This window comes from Sorex araneus, chromosome 5 (genome assembly GCF_027595985.1).
Source record: "Sorex araneus isolate mSorAra2 chromosome 5, mSorAra2.pri, whole genome shotgun sequence".
Lineage (NCBI taxonomy): Eukaryota > Metazoa > Chordata > Mammalia > Eulipotyphla > Soricidae > Sorex > Sorex araneus.
In genome coordinates, this window is record NC_073306.1 from 138,391,823 (window position 1) to 138,414,839 (window position 23,017).

The 23,017-nt window shown below is 65.5% G+C and overlaps 2 protein-coding genes across 2 annotated transcripts in view; one reads left to right on the forward strand and one right to left on the reverse strand.

Moving 5' to 3' along the window:
- Window positions 1-9,198: 9,198 nt before the first annotated feature.
- NPEPL1 (aminopeptidase like 1) lies at window positions 9,199-21,439 on the forward strand. The gene is made up of 12 exons (XM_055137389.1): window positions 9,199-9,394; window positions 10,308-10,493; window positions 12,876-13,046; window positions 13,713-13,802; window positions 14,055-14,136; window positions 15,054-15,196; window positions 19,742-19,819; window positions 19,900-20,000; window positions 20,327-20,450; window positions 20,549-20,725; window positions 20,825-20,935; window positions 21,075-21,439. The coding sequence occupies exons 1-12, from the start codon at window positions 9,245-9,247 to the stop codon at window positions 21,231-21,233; spliced, it is 1,572 nt and encodes a 523-aa protein (XP_054993364.1). The 5' UTR covers window positions 9,199-9,244; the 3' UTR covers window positions 21,234-21,439.
- An 833-nt stretch (window positions 21,440-22,272) lies between these two features.
- The window catches only part of LOC129405004 (piezo-type mechanosensitive ion channel component 1-like), a 40,968-nt gene continuing 40,223 nt past the window's right edge, over window positions 22,273-23,017 (reverse strand). The window contains exons 20-21 of the mRNA XM_055139958.1: window positions 22,718-22,955; window positions 22,273-22,606 (exon numbers count right to left, since the gene is read on the reverse strand). Of these exons, the coding sequence (XP_054995933.1) occupies window positions 22,273-22,606; window positions 22,718-22,955 (572 nt within the window). The remainder of the gene's footprint in view (window positions 22,607-22,717; window positions 22,956-23,017) is intronic.

The following is a 23,017-nucleotide window of genomic DNA, read 5'->3' on the forward strand; positions in this document are numbered from 1 at the left end:
ATAAAACTAATTTACTGTTACTGGAAATTTTTGTACAATAAAGCAATCCTGCGAGGAAAGCGCACGGCCCGCCTTGTGTGGGTGTTTACGGGGCGTCCGCCTCCTGCGTGGGCGGCAGGGACGGGGGTCTGGCGGGGGCGGGGGCTCGCGGCTGTCTGTCTTGTGCGGAGGTCGCGGCCTCTCCGTCCATCTGCCGACGCTCCCGCGGACCCACCTGCTCACTACCCACTCGGCCAGGAGGGGAAGCGGGGTGCAGGGGACCCTTTTTCTTAGGAAAATGCCCTGTCCCTGCGGACCACGCAGCACTGGGGGCCTCCAGGTCGCGCCAGGCCCCAGGGTGTCGTTTCCCAGGGCCCCGGGGGCTTCTTGTTGCCCCCACGGAGCTCCGGGGGTCGCGCTGCCCGGCCGTTCGCGCTGGAATGGTCAGTGAATGGTCAGTTGTCCGCATCTTCCTCGGCGGCCGGGCGGGGGTGGGCGCGGCAGCATCCTGCGTGGGCTGCCGTGCGCCCCGTGGTCTGGCGTGAGTGAGGCTCCGTGCGCGGGGTCTAGAGGCTGCCCTTGGGGTCCCCCGGGGCCCAGCGGAGAGCGCCCCCCCGCGCGGACAGCCGCGTCACTCGGTGCCCCCGTGTCCGGGTCGGGGCGTCGGCGAGGCCTGGGTGCTGGCGCTGGGAGAGACCCTCGGCGCGGTGCACTCCTGGGGGCGGCCCCCCCTGGAGCCGCGGGCTGGGAGCACGGCCCACTGAGCAGCGCCAGACCCCGCCCGCCGCCCAGGTGTGACCCGCCCGCGGCTGGCGGGGGCCGTTCCTCCCGAGTGCCCGCGTGGACGCGGAACAGGCTGCAGGGAGACTGCCCCGGCCGAGCAGCCGTCGCTGCTCCCGTCCACGGCCAGGTCGCTCCCTGGGGCCTGTGTCTGACCATCCGCCCCTCTTCCTCCAGCCCAGACAGACGTGGCGGACACAGGTCTGCCCACGCGTCGTCCCGGAGGGCCAGGGACCCCGTGCGCAGGGCCCCCACTTTGGAGACAGCGCCCGAGCCCAGCGGGTAGAGCATTTGCCTCCCACGTGGCTGGTGCCCGGCCCCATGCTTGGTCCCTGAAGCCCACCCGAGTGATGCCTGAGCACTGCCGGAAGTTGCCCAAAACCAAAAAAAAAGAAAAAAGAATCTGCTTTGGCTGCAGCCGCAGACCTGCATTTGTCCCCTGCATTTGGTGTGTTGGTCCCATGAGCCCTCGCAGGGGTGACTCCGGGAAGCCCTGAGCACCACCGGGCGTGCTGGGCCCCCAAAAACAAGACTTCAGGGTGATGCCCAGCCATTGATTCCTGAGCAGGGGCTTCCGCTGCTGCGGCCCTGAGCAGCCCGGCCCCACATGCTGTTTATGTTTTGAAGCTTATCACCGTGCATGTGTGTATGTTGAGCCGTGCATGGGCCTCGGGTTGTTTATGGCTGTATGTCAGCCGTTAAACACTTAATTCCCCGCCAGACCCCTCTGGCCACCCAGAGGCCGCCCTCTAACCTTGTGACCCGGTGTTTTTGCTTAGCTGAGTCCTGAAATTGAAGGAAAACAGCCCCCTTCCCGGGGCGCAGGCGGGAGGAGGGATGGGGCAGGGGCACGTAGGCAGAGGCGGCCTGCAGGCCTCCCCCCCCCATCCCGCGCCCCCGCCCTGCCGGCAGCGGGGCCCACAGCACATGGGCGCTGCACAGCCTAATGGCGGAGCTGTGGGCACAATTATCTGGTCAATTGAGGCAAAAGAAAATAATCATTTGCCCAATTGTCCAAATTAGCTCTCTGGCCCGTCCTGAAAGCCTGGGAGGGCTGTGTGGGTCTCCACTCGGCTCCATAATCCGGCTGAAATGGGCCATTTAGACGAGCCTCCATTCAGCACAGTGTCCATTTAAATTGGGCCTAGTTAGAAAAGCCGGCCGGGCTTAGCATTTTCTGTTTGTCAACTACTATTCTAAAATTGCTTTTAGCTGAGATCCAGATTCCCCCGTCCGTCGCCGCCATCTCTCTCCTGGACCGCCTCATGGGGCCTCGGGCCTGGTCGGCACCGTTTGGTCTCTCTTCCTCCGAGGAGGTGCTGAGGGAGTCAGATGCCTTTCCAACGTGGCGTTCCGAGTCGGGACACCACAGCAGACATCCGCGTTTGGGGTCAGGACGGCCCCTTTGCCCAGAGAAGGACACTGAGGCCTGCGCAGGTGACGGCAGAGCCCTGCGAGGGCTGGGCGCCAACCTGAGCTTCTCTCAGCTCCAGACCAGGACTATTTCTGCTTATGCCGTTTTAATTGTCCGCTGCTTTCCATAAAATTAAATGACCTTCTTCAAAAAAAGATTTAATGGTCAAGACGCGATCTGGTAAAAGCTTCCTCAAGGGTTTCTCTCTTATTACAAAGATGAGACGGAGCGCGGCGAGGAGAGATTTGCAAACAGTGCTATGTCATTATCCCGAGCTCAGTTTTTCGTGTAATTGGTGCGGAGAGATTGTGGCGGAGGGCACAGCCCGCCCCCGAGCGAGAAGGGGCCATTCTCCGCAGACGCGGCCCGGGGTGCCTGTGTGACTGTCTGGGTTGTTTATAGAAGGTTCTATGTATACATAAAACGCTTACCAAGATGGATAATGTCATTTAAAAGTTGTAAATAATAAAAAATCGTCTTGAGCGAAACTGCTTTTACAATTGCCCGAGAATGTAGCACTTCATTCCCTCATACTGCCATGGCTAGAAATTGATTTTTTTTAAATCCAATTAAGCCTCAAGGTTGGTTATCCATTTAAAAGGTCGGCTGAGTTAAACAATGACAGTACCTTCAGTTCATGCTAATAATTAAATTTACAAAGCACTTCACTGCTTCCTCACTGAGGGAGGCGGACGCGGGGCCTTCTGCACGGGGCGGAAATCACGCAAAAGATCACGGACCCTGTCTTGGAAGCCCACAAGCTAGGCCGGCCCCTCCCTCCCGAGACCCCCAACTTCCAGGGCGCCCGGACCCCAGACGAGAGCCCCATCCCTCCACTTCCCATTTTCTCTGGCCCCAGGAGGAGAAGGGTCGGAGGTTCTCATTGAAACGGGGCGGGGGCGGAAGGGCTGCCCGCAGTGTATATACGACTCGGTTTAATGTGCTGCCGAGTTTATCGTGTAACCAGCAAGCCATGTTTTTAAAATAGTGCTTTCTCGTGGATATTTACTATGTGCTCCCAGTGTGTTAAGAAAAAGGCTCCAAAACGTCTCTGATGGTTCTCATAGGTCCTGTTTAAGCATTACTGAATTTATGACGACGTTAGGAAAACCACGAACCTGATTGGAATGCTTTTTCGACTGTTTGGGTTATAATGTCACTCCAGTTTTGTAAATCATTGAAGTGATCCTATTCAGGTCTCGTGCACTGGGCAGGAGCGGTACTCGGGGAAGGGGGCCCGTTGCTGCGCGCACCGCCCGGAACCAGAGCAACGCAGAGCCTTGCAGTCTCGGAGAGGGGGGCTAGCCTTCACGAGGCCCATGGAGAAATGGGCAACTCTGTTTCCCGTCTCCCGGCCGGGCCCAAACCCTGACCCGAACACTTGGCTTCTCCCCTCGGAAGAAAGAGCACCGTTCAGGTGCTGCGGATAAGCACCCTGTGGCTTTACCGTGGCTTCTGGGGAAAGTGGGGCTCGGGTCAGTGAAGACGGAGTCACGGTGACTGGCCCAGAGTGACACACTCCTTGCAAGCCCCGCAGCAGAGAAGGTTTTCCTAGAAAACGGTTTTTCTGATCATGATTAGGATGCGGGCCCAGAGGCACACTGGGGCTGATGGCGCTTGCGGGGCCGCCGGCCGGTCCCCAGAGGGTCCCTGGCACTGCCAGGAGTGAGTTCTGAGCCCTGCTAAGTGCAGCCCCCCCCAAAGAAAAAAAAAAAAACAACTAAACCAGCCGCGGTCCGGGGCCAAGGGCCCTGGTCAGCAGTGGGGCTAGTCTCTGAGAGATGGGCCCAACCGAGGCTGGGACAGGAAGGGGGAAGCTGACCCGTCAGCGTGGACGTGTGTGCTCTGTCCTCTCACGGGCAGTTGGGCCTCTGCATGCAGATGAGGCGGTGAGCGTCGCCCCCAGAGGGGTCCGAAAGCACCACCCCACGGGCAGTGGGAGGACACGGGTGGAGTGCTTGTTCTAGAACTCGACCCATACCCAGACACACGAGCGCGCGCGCACACACACACACACACACACACACACACACACACACACTGGGGCACACGCCTGTGTTCCAGGAAAGGATCTAGCCCCCGCCCCCAGAGGACCGTGCTCAGCAGAGGGGACCCTGGGCGTCTCCCGGGCCACGGTCATCTGCGGGGCCTCCTTGGGGCCAAACGCTCTCCTACTCCCTTGTTGAAATTCAGGGTCTTTGTTGTCGGTTGGTTGGTTTTGGGGGTCCCACTCAGGGGTCACTCCCAGCCCTGTGCTCCAGACTCACTTTTAGAGGTGCTCAGAGACCCCTGGGGTGCTGGGCTGTGCAGCCTGGTGTCCGGGCACGGGCAGAGCACAGGTCAGCCCACCGCACTGTCTCCCTGGGCCCCACCCCGCGTACTTGGATGAGACTTGACTTTGTTTGGTTTGGGGCCACCCAGGGGTGCTCAGGGCTCGCTCCTGGCTCTGTCCGGGCTCTGGGGACCATATGTGGTGCTGGGGATCAAATCCGGCTCAGCTGCGTGTTGGGCCAGCGCTCTCCCCGCTGGACTGTCACTCCGGGCCCGTTTGGAAGAGAGCACTGGTTTCAGTGTTCACTGGGAAAGGGCGTCGTGCCCTTGCCGCTACCTGAGCGGGTCACTGGCCTGGCCAACGGCCTGGCCATGCAGTTCCCGGGTGTGGGGGGCCAGGAAACGTCTAACCGGGATGTAACTGGGAGGAATCGGGCGAATCTGCCAGCCGGCTGGCCGGAGTCACCTCAATGTCAGGACGGCAGGAGCCGTTGCTGTGGATTAGAGGGGCAGAGCCCCCGGGCAGCAAACAGAGCCTGATCCGTGTTTGGACACTGGATTTAGAGGAAGCAGCCATGAAGGACACGGCGGGGCACAGTTCAGTGATGCGGGGACCGTGCAGCACGTTATCCTGGGAGAGGACAGCGTGGTTGCCGTGTGAGGGCACCGTGCTGGCTGGGCCGGGCTCCTCGCACCCTCGGACTTGAAACGTGCCGCTCCCCGCAACCTCTCCGAGTCTGGGGGGCGCCCAGTGCTCCCACCCTAAGTCAGCAGCTTTTCGGATACATCTTCTAGAGAACCGTGATCCTCATGGCAGTGAGTTCCCTTTCAACCCTCTGGGGGACGCGGGGTGGCCTCTCTGGTCCGACAGACATCATGGGCCCGAGACCCCCGCCCCTGGGCACAGAGAGGCAGGAGTGCAGCCACCAGGCCGCGCGGAAGGGGCCGCACTGCCAGGCCCACTGTGGTTTTCTGTTTGGTCGGTTGGTTTTCTGCTTTCTTGTTGGGTCACACCCGGCGATGCACAGGGGTGACTCCTGGCTCTGCACTCAGGAATCACTCCTGGCGGTGCTCGGGGGACCCTAGGCGATGCTGGGATTTGTTTGTTTTTGTTTTTTTGTTTTTGGGTCACACCCGGCGATGCACAGGCTCTGCACTCAGGAATTACCCCTGGCGGTGCTCAGGGGACCATATGGTACGCTGGGATTAGAACCCGGGTCGGCCGCGTGCAAGGCAAACGCCCTCACCACTGTGCTGTCGCTCCAGCCCCCAGCCAGCCCCACTGCGGAGGGCGAGGTGGGGGCCAGGCGCCGGGGAGGCTCCCCCCGGACACGCCACCCAGGGAAGCCTGTCTCCGGCCGGCTCAGGCCGTGCTCGGGCCTTGGTGTGCACGGCGCCTTTGTCGGTGGCCAGCCAGTGGCCCTTTCCCCACAGGCCCTGGCTGTGGTGACCGCGTGTGCCTCTCGGGCCTGGCGGCTCCCACACCCCTACTGTTGGGCTCCGAGCCTCGGGGCCTGCAGCACTCCGAGCCAGGAGAGAGAGTAGGGCGCAAGAATGAAAACGGGGCCACGGAGGCAGTGCTCCAGGAGCACCCTTTGCTTCCGGAGTCAGAGGGAATGTGGAGTGGGGGCGGGGAGGGCACCACTGCAGCTCCTGCAGGGGCAAGCTCGGGGGTGACGAGAACCCAGAAACGCCTGCTGCGTCTGCCTAGGGCCCCCGGGGGTCAGGAACAAGTCCTGGGGCTGGACTCTGATTTTTCTGTTCTGTTCCGGTTTTTTTTTTTTTTCTTTTTGGGTCACACCCAGCGATGCTCAGGGGTTACTCCTGGCTTTGCACTCAGGAATTACTCCTGGCAGTGCTCGGGGGACCATATGGGATGCCGGGGATCGAACCCGGGTCGGCTGCATGCAAGGCAAATGCCCTACCCGCTGTGCTATCGCTCCGGCCCTGTTCTGTTCTGATTTCGTATGTTTGTTTTTGAGCCACAGCCAGTGGTTTCCCAGGCTTACTGCTGGCTCTGTGCCCAGGGGTGACTCCTGAAGGGTTTGGGGGGCTCTCGGGGGTGCTGGGGATCAAGGCACACGCTGGACCCCTGGACCAGTGCTCCGGCTCTGGCTTCTGATCTCTTTCAGAGGTTTTCAGTCTTTTCCTAATCTCTCAAACGAAGTCTAAGCAGCCAGTTGAGTTCGGAATGAGTCTCGGGCATGAAAAACATGTTAGTTCTTGGGTTGCATGAAAGATCTGGTACGTTGTTTAAAAATTTCATTTTTTAGAGAAGAGTAAATGCAGGTAAATTTTTCGTTGACAGTGAAATATATACTAAGCTGTGGATTAATCACTGTATCACTGTCATCCCGTTGATAGTCAATTTGCTTAAGCAGGTGCCAATAACGTCTCCGTTCATCCTACCCCTGAGATTTTAGCAGCCTCTCTTTACTCGTCCTTCCCAATGGTGCCGCATTAGAGGCTCGTCAGGGTCAGGAGAATGAGACCCATCATTGTTACTGTATTGGGCATATGAAAACGCCACGGGGAACTTGTAAGGTTCTCCTGTGTGGGCAGGAAACTCTCAGTAGCTTGCCAGGTTCTCCAAGAGGGAGAACTAGGTTATCAGATGTTGTGTGGCCGCATCTCAGCTGTGTGCTTCCGGGAGCTTGGTTTTATAGTCTCTGGATGTTGGCCGTTGATGGGATTACATGGCGTCAGGCAGTTTCTGGGTGTGACTGCCTAGCTACTGGAAAATGGGGAATCTGGGTGGAAGAGGCCCAGTCCCGATCCGATCCAAGCAGGCTTGGAGATCTCGGCCCTGGGTCCCTCACACCTGGGTTCCTCTGCCGGTTCCTTCATGCGGAACCAGCATGTTAATTTATTAATTAATGTGGATTAATACCTTCATAAAAAATTATCCAAACAGGGTGGCTGTGTTACTCTGGTGAAGGGCGGGAGGGCACCTCCTTGGAATGTGTCTGTTTCTCTCCCCAGTCGCAGCTTGAGGAAGTTGGCAGACCTGAAGTGGGCTGATTCCTTCGTGTTCAGTTTGGACTCCTCGATTCAGGGTCGGCTTCAGACAGAAGCCTGAGTATCTGCGTCCAACCAGCAACCTTGAGCCTCGTGTGCGACCCATGTTCAAGAAGCAAATCATCTGGCTCCCCTTTCCCGGGACGTTGGGGTGACACTTGACACGGAAGGGTCCAGAAATGTTGTCCCAAGCCCATCTGCCCAGTTTGTAGCCCCCTGCCCCCAGTGGCCACAGCGCTGCGGCCTTGCTTTCCAGAATGCACCTTGGATCCCTGCTGGGTTTGGAATGGATTTTCCTACTGTCTAAAGTCTCCATGTTAGCCTCAGAGCTACACTCTGGGGTCACATGTCCTTCTGGCCCCCACCCAAGTGCCTGTCCCTTTCTGGCTTCCTGGGGAAGTTCTAGGTAGGACATCCTTCCCGCTGCCCCGTGAGAGAAGGCCAGTGCCTCAGCCTCTGCTGGGGCCCCAGCTCCACACTGGTTCTCCGCACTGGATCCCCATAATAGATCTCTACACTGGATCCCCACAGATGTCCGCAGTAGATCCCCATGGTAGATCCATATAGTGGATCCCACAGATCTCCACACTGGACCCCCACAATCTCCATGCTGGATCTCCGTAGTAGATCTCCACGCTGGATCCCCAAGCAGATCTCCGTGCTGGATCCCCACATTAGATCTCCATGCTGGATCCCCACAGTAATCTCCACATTGGACCCCACAGCAAATCTCTGCACTGGATCCCTACTGGGTCTCCAGTAGATCTCTGCACTGGATCTCCACACTGGATATCTGCACTGGCACTGGTCTTTTATACCCTTTACAAATGTGTGAAAACATTCAGTGACCACACAACCTTTTGAAAAAATAAGATCCAATTAGTATCCAGTTTTATACTGGATACAGAAGCTGAGGGTGTGTGGGAAATGCCTTTCTTCATTCCACCACTGCGACCCTCACAGAGTGTCCAGAGATGGGGGCGGGGGGCGGGGGGGGGGCGGGTGGAGGCTAGGAGCCAGGGCCCTGGGGTATGGAGGTAGCACCCTGTCGTATTGGCGTACAATAAAGTGTCAAAAAATAAGGGGTGAGAGGCAGCATGCAGGGCTCCCGAAGGGCCCTGAGACCTTAGGCCCCGGGTGGGATGTGCTCCCACTCCTCGGAGGGGCCTGGTTCCCTGCGCCCACAGCGGCCCCTGTGCCCGCCAGGCGCCCCCTCCCCTACCCCCGGGCTCCGCGGATGGGGACTCAGGGCCCTTCTGTCCTGTTCTCTGCCCCTAAGCAGGCGGGGTCTCGGGGGTCTCGGGCAGCTGTGCCAGTGACCCTCCCTGCACGGGCGGCGGCTGCGGGGGTGGGGTGGGGGCTGGGGGAGGGTTTGCCCGGCTCTTGCCAGGCGCGGCCTGCACTGCCCGTGGCAGGCCTGGCCGGGGGCAGCTCCTCTCCCACGGGCGCCCCGGTGCACCCGGAGCCCCTCCGGCCTGTGCACGCCCACCCGGAGCCCCTCCGGCCTGTGCACGCCCACCCGGGGCCCCGCGCGGGCGGGCCGGGCCGGGGGCCGCAGCAGAGGCCTCGGGCCGGCGGGGGCGCGGGGGCGCGGGCCGGGGGCGCGGGCCGGGGGTCTGCGGCGGGCGGGCGGGGCGGGCGGGCGGCGGGGGCGCGCCCGGGTCACGCGCCTGGCGCCCGCGGCGGGAGCGGCCGGGGTCGGGCGGGGCGGCGGGCCGGGGGCGGGCCCGGCGGGCCGGAGGCGGGGCCGGGCCGGGCCGGGCCGGGCGGGCCGGGCGGAAGATGGCGAACGTGGGGCTGCGCTTCGCGGCCAGCGCGGGGGACGCCGACCCCGCGGCGCGGCCGCTGCTGCTGCTCGGGCAGCTCCGGCACCTGCAGCGCCTGCCCTGGAGCCGCGTCCGCGGGAAGCTGCAGCCGCGGGTCAGCGAGGAGGTGAGCGCCCGGCCCGGCCCGCTGCCCGCCGCCCCGGCCCGCCGCCCGCAGCCCACGTGGACGGGCAGCCCCCGCCCCGCAGCGCCGGGCCCCCCGCGGCGCTCGCGGACAGGCCAGCCCCCGCCCTGCAGCGTCCAGGCCCCCCGCAGTCCACGTGGACTGGCCAGCCCCAGCCCTGCGGCGCCCAGGCCCCACGCAGCGCTCGTGGACAGGCCAGCCCTAGCTCTGCAGTGCCCAGGCCCCACGCAGTGCTAGTGGACAGGCCAGCCCCAGCCCTGCAGTGTCCAGGCCCCCCGCAGTCCACGTGGACGGGCCAGCCCCAGCCCTGCGGCCCCAGGCCCCACGCAGCGCTCGTGGACAGGCCAGCCCCAGCCCTACAGTACCCAGGGCCCACGCAGCGCTCGTGGACAGGCCAGCCCCAGCCCTGCAGTGTCTAGGCCCCACGCAGTGCTCGTGGATGGGCCAGCCCCAGCCCTGCAGTGTCCAGGCCCCACGCAGTGCTAGTGGACAAGCCAGTCCCAGCTCTGCAGTGCTAGTGGACAGGCCAGCCCCCGCCCTGCAGTGCCCAGGCCCCACACAGCACATGTGGACAGGCCAGCCCCAGCTCTGCAGTGCTAGTGGACAGGCCAGCCCCCGCCCTGCAGTGCCCAGGCCCCACACAGCACATGTGGACAGGCCAGCCCCAGCTCTGCAGTGCTAGTGGACAGGCCAGCCCCCGCCCTGCAGTGTCCAGGCCCCCTGCAGTGCTCGTGGACAGGCCAGCCCCACCCTGCAGTGTCCAGGCCCCCATGCACGTGGACAGGCCATCCCCGCCCTGCAGTGTCCCCCCATGCATGTGGACAGGCGACCATGCCCCCCGCAGCGCCGCTGGCACAGGCTCACAGTCTGTCTGTCTGTCTGTCCCTGTGTGCAGCTCTGGCAGACGGCCCTGAGCACGCTCAACCCCAACCCCACCGACAGCTGCCCCCTCTACCTGAACTATGCCTCGGTGGCCGCACTGCCCTCCAGGGTCAGCCGCCACAACAGCCCCTCGGCCGCGCACTTCGTCACCAGACTGGTGCGGACCTGCCTGCCGCCCGGGACCCATCGCTGCATCCTGGTGAGTGTCCGCGGCGCCCCTGGAGCCCGCCCGGCACCACCGCCCGCCGAGGGCCCCTGCCTGGGGCTGGCGCTGGCACCTCTGCTGGTACTCAGCCCCAGCCCAGTCACAGCACTGGCGGTGGCCTGGTTAGTGCTCTGGGCCTGACGCCTCCACTGGTCCTGTGGTTCTGCACGTGACCTGTGCGTCTGCGGGTGCTCAGTACTCGTGTGGTGTCGTCCGGGGAGCCGGCCTCGAGTACTGGTGCTGGTACTCAGCTCCGGCCTAGGATAGTACCGGGAGCCAGCCTCATGTCCTACTGGTACTCAGTCCTAGTCTAATAACAGTCCCGGCAACTGGCCGGGTCCTTGCGCTGGTACTCAGCCCCAGCCCAGTCACAGTCCAGGCCCCGCCCGGCACCTCTGCTGTACTCAGCACCAACCCAGTAACAGCTCTGGAAGTGACCTGTACCTTTACTGGTACTCAGCTGTAGGGGTAGCCCCGGGAGCTGGCCGGGCACCGCGACCGGCACTTTGCCCCAGCCTAGGAACAGCACCGGGAGCCAGCTCATACCCCTACTGGTACTCAGCTCGAGTCTAACAATAGTCCTAGGAGCCGGCCAGTACCTCTGCTGGTACTCAGCCCCGGTCTAGTGATGGTCCTGAGAACCGGCTAGTACCTCTTCGGTACTCAACACCCGTCCAGTAATACTCTTGGGTGCTGGTCTGGTAGTACCTCTTCTGGTACTCAGCTTCGGCCTGGTAAAAGTACTGGAAGCCAACCTCATACCCCCGTTGGTACTTAGCTGTAGTCTAGTAATAGTTCTAGGAGCTGGCCTGGTCACTCTACTAGTACTGAACTCTAGTCTATTAATAGTCCTAGGAACTGGTACTGGCTGATACTCAGCTCCAGTCTAGTAATAATCCTGGGAACCAGCCGCTACCTCTCTGGTACTCAGCACCAGTCTAGTCATAGTTTGGGAGCCGGCCGGTACCGCTAATGGTACTCAGCTCCAGTCTATTCACAGTCCTACAAGCCGGCCCACTACCTCTGCTAGTGCTCAGTACCAGTCTGGTAATAATTCTGGAAATGGCCTGGTACCTGTACGGGTACTCAGTTTTAGTAATAGATCTGGGAGCTGGTATAGTACCTTGACTGGTACTTTGCCCCGACCTAGTAGTAGTACTGGAAGCCAACCTCATACCCCTGTTGATACTCAACTGAGTCTAGTAATAGTTCTAGGAGCTGGTCTGGTACCTCTTCTGGTACTCAGCTTCAGCCTGGTTAAAGTACTGGAAGCCAACCTCATACCCCCATTGGTCTTCAACTCTAGTAATAGTTCTAAGAGCTGGCCTGGTCACTCTACTGGTACTGAACTCTAGTCTACTAATAGTCCTAGGAGCTGGTCTGGTACCCTGGCTGGTACTCAGCTGAAGTCTAGCAGTAGTCCTAAAGCTGTCCTGGAACCTCTGGTGGTACTCAGCTCCAGTCTAGTCATAGTCCTGGGACCCGGCCCGTACCTCTCTGGTACTCGGCTCCAGTCTAGTCATAGTCCTGGGACCCGGCCCGTACCTCTCTGGTACTCGGCTCCAGTCTAGTCATAGTCCTGGGACCCGGCCCATACCCCTCTGGTACTCGGCTCCAGTCTAGTCATAGTCCTGGGACCCGGCCCGTACCTCTCTGGTACTCGGCTCCAGTCTAGTCATAGTCCTGGGACCTGGCCCGTACCCCTCTGGTACTCGGCTCCAGTCTAGTCATAGTCCTGGGACCCGGCCCGTACCTCTCTGGTACTCGGCTCCAGTCTAGTCATAGTCTTGGGACCCGGCCCGTACCTCTCTGGTACTCGGCTCCAGTCTAGTCATAATCCTGGGACCCGGCCCGTACCTCTCTGGTACTCGGCTCCAGTCTAGTCATAGTCTTGGGACCCGGCCCGTACCTCTCTGGTACTCGGCTCCAGTCTAGTCATAGTCCTGGGACCCGGCCCGTACCTCTCTGGTACTCGGCACCAGTCTAGTCATAGTCCTGGGGGCCGGCCTGGCACCTCTCCTAGTGCTCACACCATCTGGTGACAGAACTGGCAGTGGCCTGGTACCTTTGCTGGTACTCGGGTCCAGTAGGGTAAGAGCCCTGGGGGTCGCGTACTGTCTCTGCGTACCCAGCTCGGGTCTGATACCCCGCAGAGCGGGGGCCGGGCACCCCCTCTGGCACTGGGAGCTGCTCTGACGGGTGGGGTCCTGGTGCGGGCGGCGGGCCGAGGGCTGGGGGACGGTGCGGCCTTTGTGGGCCCGCGAAGGAGGCTGTGGGGGGCGTCCAGGCCGCTGTGGGGAGCAGGACCTCGCGGTGGGGGCAGGGCGGGGGTGGGTCCCCTGGCGCCCCGCGCGCCCAGCCCTGCCCTCCGTGCAGATGGCCTGTGAGCGCTCGGATGTCTTTGCCTCGGCCTGCGCGCTCGCCCGCGCCTTCCCGCTCTTCACGCAGCGCTCGGCCGCGGCCCGCCGGGCGGAGAAGAAGACGGTGACGGTGGAGTTCTTCCTGGTGGGCCCCGACGAGGGCCCTGCGGACACGGCCACGCTGCAGGTAGGGCCCGAGGCCGGGCCGCGTGCCCCGAGGGTCCCGAGCCCCCCTGCCCCGCGGCTGCCCCTCTCCTGCTCCCCCGCACTGCTGCCCAGGCCGGGGTGAGCACCGACCCAGGAGCAGGGCCCCTCCTGTGGCTGCCAGAGCCTCGGGGTCCCCCCCCCCCCACGAGTTCACGGCCCGGGGCAGCCGCTGCTCAGGGTGTCCCTCGCCCACGTCCAGCCCTCCAGCCCCGAGGGGTCTCCCTCCCTGCTCACACGGTATCCAGCGGTCACTCCCTGGGTGACCTTTAGTCACACCCTGGGTGCCCGGGTGCCCGTGGCCTGGTGCTCGCTGCCCTTGGACTCGGCGCTGCTGACCTCCCGCCGTTGGCACCGACCTGGGGGCGGGGCCCTCGCCTGTCCCCACCCTGCCCGGTGTCCAGCCGGGGATGTGTCAGGATTGCTGGCACTCGGGGCCCAGTTCCTGCCTCCCCCGGGGGTGTTGGGGGTCCAGAGCCAGGGGGGCTGCTGTGCCGCGGGGAGGCGCCTCTCAGCCTCCCTGTGTCCCCTCCTTGGACACGGGCCGAGGGCGCCGACCTCCGCAGGCTGTCGTGGGCGGGTGTGGCTCCCTCCCGGGGAGCCCCTGCGGGGTGGGGCCGGGCTGGCCACGGGCTCTCACCTCTCCTAGTGCTTGGTCAGTGCCACGGAGGGTGTGCGGCTGGCTGCCCGCATCGTGGACACGCCCTGCAGCGAGATGAACACGGACGCCTTCCTGGAGGTGGGTGGCCGGGTGGGCCAGGCGGGCCGGGCGGGGGCGGGCACACGCTGGGGGCCTTCGTAGGCCTGGCCAGCACTGCGGGAATCGGAGCTGGGGGGCTTCCCCCCCCCCGGTCCATGGGGGGCTCCGTGGGGGCCCTCTGAGGGGGGCCGTGTCTCCGGGGTCCCGTCCAGCTCGTCCTCCTGTGGGCGCCGGCCCCGACTGCTGGCCGCGCCACATCAGGCCCCCCCTCTCTGTCCGCACACGCGTCAGGAGATCAAGAAGGTGGGCCAGGACCTGGGCATCGCCCCCACCATCATTCGGGACGAGGAGCTGAGAGCCCGCGGATTCGGAGGTGGGTGGGCTCAGCCTTGGCCGGGGGCACGCCGGCACCGCGTCCCCCGTGTCAGTCCTGTGACCCACAGGGACCAGCCTGTGCCCACGCGGGCCCCGCCAGAAGGAGGCGGGTTCAGACTCCCGTCCTGGGGGGCTGCTGGCCAGGGCCTTTGGGTTCTCGTTTCCATCTTCCCAGTGCTTGGGGGCCCCTCTCTGGGCAGTGCTACCCCCGGGAGATCCCCGAGAGGTGGAGAGGGCTCCCAGCCTGCGCGTCCCAGCTCCAGCTCACCTCCTCCGGGAAGCCTGCCCCCCGCCCCTCCCCCACCCAGGACCCGCGCCGAGAATTCTGGGCCGGCTGGGGAGGGGGCAGCTCAGACGCTGATGGCTGCTGACCAGCCCTGGGAGGCGGCCGCGCCCCCACCTCCACCCCCAGTTCTGTGCTCGGGCTGGTCTCTGGCCCCGGAGCTGTAGTGAGGGGCTTGTTAGAGGGGTCGTACTGGGCCAGGGCAGTGGGGGGCGGGGGCGCTGGCCTTGCTCGCACCTTGCGTAGTGCCCTGAGCCTGCAGGGGTGGTCCCGGGGCGCCCCCAGGCATCCATGCCGAAACAGAGTAAAGCAAGAAAGGAAACTTATCCTGGTTCCCAGGGCCCGGGGAGTAGTGGATGGGGGTGGCCCGATGGTGGGGCGGCCAGCTGCGGGGGGCTCTGGAGAGGACAGTGCTTGGCTTGTGGCCCGCCTGGCGGCTGGAGCGGTGACCCCGCAGGACAGCTGTCCGTGGCCGCGGGGCCTGGAGAGGGGCCTCTGCCGAGGAGGGGGGTCTCCCCGCTGCCCCGGGCGCCCCGGCCGCCGTGGCTCTGCTCTGCGGGGACTCGGTTGCACACGGGGGCCCAGGCGGCAGGGGGCCTGGGGAGCTGACCCCGTCCCTGCGCTGTCCACAGGCATCTACGGCGTGGGCAAGGCCGCGCTCCACCCGCCCGCGCTGGCCGTCCTCAGCCACACCCCGGACGAAGCCACCCAGACCATCGCCTGGGTGGGCAAAGGGGTCGTGTACGACACGGGCGGGCTCAGCATCAAAGGGAAGGTGAGTGCCGGCGGGGTGGGGGGGCGGGAAGGCCTGGGGACGAGGGCGGGGGGAGGGGGGACGGGGAAGGCAAACTCTGTGCCCCCACCTTGAGGCAGATGGGGGTGAGGACCCAGATGCCGAGTGGAGCCTGACGGGGGTCGTGGACGGCGGGGGGGGGGGACTGGCCGCTGTGCCAAGGGTGGGACGGTGCCCGTCTCCTGACCATTGAAGTGAGTGGTCAGTAAGTCCTGCTGGAGGACACGCGGGAAGTGGCTGCCCGGGGCATGTCCCCGCACCCATCTGGCGTAGTGGCTTCCCCCTCTGGCCCGCTGGACAGCGCCCCCCCCCCGCTGGACTGTCCACGCTGGACATGCGCAGGGTGGCCCCTGGGGGCCGGCAGCCCGCAGCCCGTCTGGCCCTCAGGGGCTCCGTGGGCCTGAGCCTGGTCTAGGATGGACGTTTGCTCTGGAAGCGGGAAGATCTCACCCTAAGTGAGATCCCCGGCTTGGTGAACTCAGGAGAGCCGGGAGGGCCGGTCCCTCCCCTGCCTCTGGCGTTGTTTGGTTGGTTGGTGTGTGAGCTGCACTGCGCAGTGCTCGAGGCGGACTCCTCGCTCTGTGCTCAGGGCTTGTTCCTGGCGGTGCTCAGGGAGTCTTGTGCGGTGCTGGAGCTGAAAGCAGGCTGAGCCGAATGCCTTCCCTACTGCACTGCGCTTCTCTCCATTTTATTTTTTATTTTTTGGAGCCACATCTTTAGGTACTCAGGGCTCTGTGCTTGGGGCTCACTTCTTGCAGTGCTCAGGGCTGACTCCTGGCTCTGTGCTCAGGGCTGACTCCTGGTAGGGTCCAGAAGACTGTCTGGGTGCTGGGCACACACCCTCCCTGCTGTCCTATCGCTCCCGCCTGCCCTGTGAGGGGGGTGTCCCTCCAGCCCCCAGGCCCCGAGTGCCCCCATGCTGCAGACCCCACGGCTCCTGAGCCTGTCACCGAGCATGGCGTCACCATTGTCCATCCCTGGGGGACTTGGTGCCTCGTGTGTGACTTTTTTTCTTTTTTCTTTTTTAAATCGTCCTCCTCTAAACAACAAGGTAATTCTCGGGGCTAAATCAGGAAATGAAACTAATAATAATGAAGGTTTTTAGAAAACACTGATAGTAAGCGTTCTCTCGTATTGAATTCCGTGACTGTGCCGTGGAAGAAAACGGAAAAGCAAATAAACATAATAGCGGAATAGGCGCAGGGGGCCGCGTTAACGCTGATGGCGTTCCTGCACGTTTAAGTTATTTATTTTTGGAGGTTGGGCTACTCCCGGGGGTGCCGAGGGCAGACTCCTGGCTCTGTGTTCGGGGTCTCTCCTGGTGGGGCTCCGAGGGCCGTAGGTGGTGCCAGGACTGAGCCTGGGTTGGCCGCATGTGAGACGGCCTTTCGCCCCACCCTGCCTCTGACCCCAGCGTACACTGTGTTTCTAAGCAGAAAAACGTTCTGCTTCCTCGAGGCCTGGCTGTTCCACGGGCTTCGAGCCGCGCGTGGTGTAAGCTGCACGCTCGTCGGGCCAGGAAGGGCGGTGGCGGCCCGGGTGCTCCGCATGCAGGAGCCGCTTCCCGGCACTCCACGGCCCCCCCAAGGACTCCCAAGCCCAGAGCTGGGAGGGGCCCCTGAGCCACAAAGTGGTGACGCCAGCAGAGTTTTATCACACGGAGCGAGTGGGCTGGGGCACGGCCGTGCGGGTGGCAAGGCCCCGGGCTCTGTCCCTGGCAACAGCCCCAAAGAAAGCTGGGGCAGTTTGCACACACCACTGGCATCGGGCCGGCCGCACGCTCCTCCCGCCCGGGACCCCCTGTAGGGGGAGAGTCGGGCCGTCAAGGGGTTGGGGGAGAGTCGGGCTGTCAGGGGGAGAGTTGGGCCGTCGGGGGTCGGGGGAGAGTCGGGCCGTCAGGGGGAGTCGGGCTGTCTCGGGGAGAGTCGGGCCATCGGGGGGAGTTGGGTGGTTGGGGGGTAGAGTCGGCCGTCGGGGGGAGAGTCGGCCGTCGGGGGGAGAGTCGGGCCGTCGGGGGGAGTCGTGCCTGCACCCTCTGCGTGTGGGGGAGCCAGTGCAGCCCTTCCCCACAGCCTCCCACGTCCCCTCTGCTGTCAGCCGTGCCCGGCAAGTGGCCGTGGGGGCCCCTGGGCCCTGGGCACGGCCGGGCCCACAGAGGTTGGGCCCTGGGACCCTGCCCCGAGGCGTCTGGCCACTCTCCTGGGGTCCTGGGAGAATCAGTCTCCGTGGGCCAGCAGGTCCCCGCGCCCGGTGGCTGCTCCTTGGTGGCTGTGGTCTCGGAGGAGGGACCGTTTGTCAGAGGGACCTGACGGCTTCAGAGTCAGACAGAGCCAGGGAGCACCTGGGAGCCCCCAGACCAGCCGTGGTGAACGGGGGTGCGTGGGGGACCCCTCCCACTCACAGGGCTCCGTGGCCCAGGCGGGGGTTTTGGTTTGGTTTTGCCTGGGCGGGGGGTCGCACCTGGCGTGCTCGGGGGCTCCTCCTGGCTGTGCGTGGGGATCCCCCCGGCAGGGCTGGGGACGGGTGCCGAGGGTGGAGTCCGGGTCTCCCACACCAAGCGAGTGCCCCCGGGGTCTGGGCCCCGGCCCCACGCAGGGACACCCAGACGCCGGGGAAGGCGTCCAGGAGCACCTTCCCAGGAGCACCTACCACACCGTGGCCAGCTGCTCCCCGAGAGGGCCAGTGGCCGGGCTGGGGACAGCGTGTCTCGGGCCACTCCCGCTCTGTCACCCCGGGCCGGCACTGCTGCTGCACGTGGGCGGGAGGGACCCGGTGATGCCGTCCGTCGTGTCTGTCCCGGGCTGCCTTCTGCGTGGGCTCTCCTGCCGGTGGCTGGGTTCTGACCCCCAAGATTCTGTTTTGATTTTTCCCCGTTTAAACAGTCCCCAGCGTCTTGCCGATGAGGTCAAGCGCGACAGCTTATTATCAATAGTGCAGCCGGCCAGCTTAATTGTGCAGGAAGCCGGCTTCCCTCTAGAAGCGCTTCCTGTTAACGCCGAGAGACCCGCCCGGCCGAGGGGGTTCAGAGAGCCGAGCGGTACCTTTGCAAACTGAAGCCCACCCCTCACGACCCGTTGTGAATTTAAAATAGGAACTTGTCAGTTAGAGTCGGGGACAGGTGAGAAGGGCAGTGGGAGCTGCCGCCCCCGCCCGGGTCTGGGAAGTGACGTCCTGGGAGCCCGGGCGGGGGGGGGGGGGCTGCAGCGGGGGTCCAGCGGGGACGCTCAGTAGGTGCCATGGAGGCGGGAGGCCGTGCTGGCCAGAGGGCAGGCCAGGGCGGCCGGTCCTTGGGTGCCCACCGCGGGGGTGGGGGCGGGGACGGTGAGCGGCCAGCTGCAGCCTGACCGCCCGGAGGGCAGCAGGCGAGGCCGAGGCCCCGGGAGCCTGAGGGGCGCAGGCGGTGAGGGCTGTGGAGTGAGGGGGGTCCTGGGGGTCCCCGCAGGGCTCCCCCACCCCCATCTCTGGAGCCAGCCCGTGACCTGCTGATGCCGTCGTGTGACCCGAGGATGTGCAGTTCACGAGTGTCTCCAGCTGAGAGGTCCCAGGGCCCGGCGCTTCCGCGTGGCCACTGCAGCTTGGGTCTCTGCATGCAACGCCGGTGGCCGTGTGGTCAGACCAGGCATGGGAGGCCCCGTCCCTGACCCTCCAGGCTCCAGGCCCGGCTTGGCCCACCTGGGACCCCGGCATCCCCCTGTCCGTCTCCGGCATCTGCCCTGCGCTCTGGCCCCTCTCAGCACCCTTCCTGCCCGTCGCCACAGACTGCAGGGCCTCGCCCCCGTGTGGGGCACGGCTGCAGGGACCCCCGTGTGGGGCGGAGGGTCCCCCTGTCTGTGGCACAACTGCAGGGACCCCGTGCAGGGACCCCCGTGTCCGGCCCAGCCTCGCCAGCCGCCCGTCTGCCTCGGGGTGGGTGCGTGGTCGGCCGTGCTGGACCGTGACGGTCACGTGTGCGTGTCCCGTGGCGTGCGTGTGCATGTGTTGGGGGTTTGGCCAAGATGTGGGGTCCCGGCCTGGCCGCTCAGGGCTCCCCTCTGGTCTCCACTGGTGGCAACTGGCGACTTTTTTTTTTTTTCTTTTTGGGTCACACCTGGCGATGCACAGGGGTTACTCCTGGCTCTGCACTCAGGGATCACCCCTGGCAGTGCTCAGGGGACCATATGGGATGCTGGGATTTGAACCCGGGTCGGCCGTGTGCAAGGCAAATGCCCTACCCTCTGTGCTATCGCTCCAGCTCCTGGCGGCTTCTTACTGTCGATGCGCTGGCGTGGGCCAGTATCCCCGTGCCCGAGTGGGACCATATTGGGGTGCCGGGCCCCGAACCCGGGTCAGCCATGTGCAGGAGCCCTCCCCGCCGTGGCCCGGCCCACACCCGCCCGCATGGTCTTTGTTTTCCGTCTCGTCGGCCCGGTGGGCGGCGTGATTCATTTGTGTGCGTCGACCCGTCCAGCCGTCCCGGGGCGGGGGGTCTTGGTGGCGCGAGCGGGTGGGCCGGCAGCCCCTCAGAACCACCCCCTCGTGTCCCCTCAGACCACCATGCCCGGGATGAAGCGGGACTGCGGGGGCGCGGCGGCCGTCCTGGGCGCCTTCCGGGCCGCCATCAAGCAGGTGAGCCGCCGGGCGCGGGTCGTGGCGCCCTGCAGGGGGCGCAGGGTCCTGGGAGGCAGCCGTGGTCTGTGCACCCACAGGGCTTCAAGGACAACCTCCATGCTGTGTTCTGCCTGGCCGAGAACTCGGTGGGGCCCAACGCCACGCGGCCGGACGACATCCACCTGCTGTACTCGGGAAAGTGAGCCCCCGCCCGTCCCCGCCCGCGTGGGGGCGCCCTGACCCCTGGGGGGGGTTGCCCAGCTCCCTCGTCTCTGTGAGATGAGTTTCCTACCAAGGTCACGGGTGCTGGCTGAGACCCCGCAGCGTGGAGGCTGGGGTGGGGGTCAGGGCCAGGGCACAGGGGACAGCCCTGCACCGGCCCCTCGCCGCGCCCAGGGCCCCGCCCCGCTCCTGCTGCCCCGTCTCGCCCACGAGGACCCCCGGGCCAGGGGCTCACCGGGGGAGAGTGGGTGAGGCTGACCTTTGCCCTGCGCCCCTCTGACCCGGGCTCTGTGCCGGCCCCAGGACTGTGGAGATCAATAACACGGACGCCGAGGGCCGGCTGGTGCTGGCCGACGGCGTGTCCTACGCCTGCAAGGACCTGGGCGCCGACATCATCCTGGACATGGCCACGCTGACCGGAGCTCAGGTGGGTCCCGGGCCGCCCCGGGGAGGCGGGCGCGGGGACGGGCAGGAGGCCCTCGCATCCGGCCCGACGCTGCCCTTGTGTGTCTCTGCGCCCGCCAGGGCATCGCCACAGGCAAGTACCACGCTGCGGTGCTGACCAACCAGGCGCAGTGGGAGGCGGCGTGTGTGAAGGCTGGCAGGCAGTGCGGGGACCTGGTGCACCCGCTCGTGTACTGCCCCGAGCTGCACTTCAGCGAGTTCACATCCGCCGTGGCCGACATGAAGAACTCCGTGGCGGTAGGTGGCACCCGGGGCCCTGCCCGCGAGTCCGCGCGCCCTCGGGCCGGCCCTGGGGAGCTGGGTGTCGCCGAGCGTCACCGCCCCGCCCTGTGACAGGACCGGGACAACAGCCCCAGCTCCTGTGCCGGCCTCTTCATCGCCTCGCACCTCGGCTTCGACTGGCCCGGGGTCTGGGTCCACCTGGACATCGCGGCGCCTGTCCATGCCGTGAGTGAGGCCCCCCATCCCACCCCCCCGCCAACTCGGGCCGAGCTCATGGGAGACGGGGCAGAGTCGGTGGCCCCTGCTGGCCCGGGAGGTATGGGCTGGGGACGGTCAGCCCGTTAGTGGCCCTGCCCCCCCGCAGGGCGAGCGGGCCACGGGCTTCGGCGTGGCGCTCCTGCTGGCTCTCTTCGGCCGGGCCTCCGAGGACCCTCTGCTGAACCTGGTGTCCCCCCTGGGCTGCGAGGAGGACGCCCCGGAGGGCGACACGGGCAGGGACTCCAAGAGGCGCAGGCTGGTGTGAGGCCGCCCGGCCCAGCCCCCGCCCCGGGCGCCCTGGGGACCTCCCCGGGCTCTAGTCCTCCCCTGCGGTGCTGCAGGCCCTGCTGGTGCCACGGCGGGGGCCTTGGCGTCTCCCGCCGCCCCCCGCCCCGCCCCGCCCCTGCCCGCTCTCCTCAGGACTGGCCGCCCGTGAAGCGACGAGTCAGTGAAATAAATGGCTGCACCTCATTGTCTGTCTCCTCCTTTCGAGGCCCCTTCAGCAGGCGAGGACCCCCGGGACTCCAGGGCGCTCCCCCGTGTTGCTGCCCCGGACCCCTGGCCAGCCGTAGAGCCGAGCTGTGGTGTTCCGAGGGTCCCGAGCAGGACCCCCGCCCTCCCCCGCCCTCCCCCTAGGCGGCTCCCACAGAAGCCCGGGCCCAGGCACGAGCTGACCCAGAGGAGAGCCCCCCGGGAGTGGGGGGCAGGCGCCCCGCGGTCTGGGTCTCAGGACCCGAGTCCCCAGGCTGGCCTGACCCACTGACCACCCAGCCCTGTCCCGGGCCCTGGCCCCCGTTGCCCAGCGACTCTCCAGGCGTGCACTCCGTCCGACAAGTATTTATTAACTGCCTGCAGCCCTGGCCGGCCGAGGCTGGGAGAGCTGGGGCCGGCGGTGGTCACGGGGGTGGGGGGGTCACGGGCTGGACGGGGCCTTGCTGGGTCATTAGCAGCTTAATGGCCCTGCAGTCGGCACCAGACCCGCTTCCGAGGCGCCCCGGGGGACGGCAGACCCTGGAGGTGCCACGGCTCCTTCTCGGGCAGCTGGCCCCGTCCAGTCCCCGGCTAGGGCTGCAGGACTCGGGGTCAGGGGGCAGGGGGCAAACTGAGTTTCCCTTGTGTGGGCACAAAGGCGGCCTCAGGGCCAGGATCCAGCTGGCCACCAGCTGCAGGCCGGGCTGCACCGTGTGCCTGGTGGCAGGGGAGGGCAGGGGGGGTGCGAGCCGGGGGCTGGGGGCTGGAGTTGGCGGGGGGGGGGTTGGGGAGGGGGCGAGCCAGGACCTGGCCGGCCGGGAGGGGTGCGGGGGTCAGGGCTCCGCGGCTGCGTCCCGCGGCTCCCCCGGCGCCCCGGGCTCGGGGGGCAGTGGGCGGCGGGGGGCGGGCGCGGGGGGCTCGGGCGGGTCGCGGGTCCACTTGATCATGGTCTCGGGCGAGCGGTAGAGGAAGATGAGCTTGGAGAAGAGCTGCTGCTCCAGCTCCAGCTCGCCCAGCTCCCGCACCAGGAAGATGTCGGTGCAGAGGCGGAAGATGCGGTCCACGCACGGCAGCTCCTCGAACATGATGGAGCGCGAGATCCCCAGGAAGTGCTCCCGGATGAACTTGGCCGCCACCATCACCACGGACACGTAGAGGCCGACGATGCTGGGGCAGGGCGGGGTGGGGCGGGCGTGAGCGCCGGGGGTCCCGGCCGGCCGGCCTGGGGGCAGCCCCCCACCCCCACCCCCGCGGCGAGGCCGGGCCCGGGGGACTCACCCGTATCCCGCCAGGAAGCCCATGCTCTGGGGGCTGACTTTGTCGTTGTAGATGACCAGCTCCAGGTCCCGGCTGCAGCCCCGGCCGTGGTCACAGCCCGGCCACCACTCCTGGACCACCCACCACTCCACCGCCAGGCTGGCCTCCGGGGGGCCCACGGGCTTGAGCTCCTGCAGCCGCACGGTGGCGTTGCGGAAGAAGGCCAGGCGGTCCACGTCCTGGGGCCTCTGGGAGTGAGCTGTGGGCACGGAGTGAGACTCGGGGGGCGGCCAGGGCCCCTCGGTGTGGCCCTATGGGAGG

Coding starts and splice junctions, on each gene's coding strand:
- NPEPL1 (XM_055137389.1), top strand. CDS start 9,245: ATGGCGAACGTGGGGCTGCGCTTCGCGGCCAGCGCGGGGGACGCCGAC. Junction 9,395..10,307: donor AGCCGCGGGTCAGCGAGGAG/GTGAGCGCCCGG, acceptor CCCTGTGTGCAG/CTCTGGCAGACGGCCCTGAG. Junction 13,803..14,054: donor ACACGGACGCCTTCCTGGAG/GTGGGTGGCCGG, acceptor CACACGCGTCAG/GAGATCAAGAAGGTGGGCCA.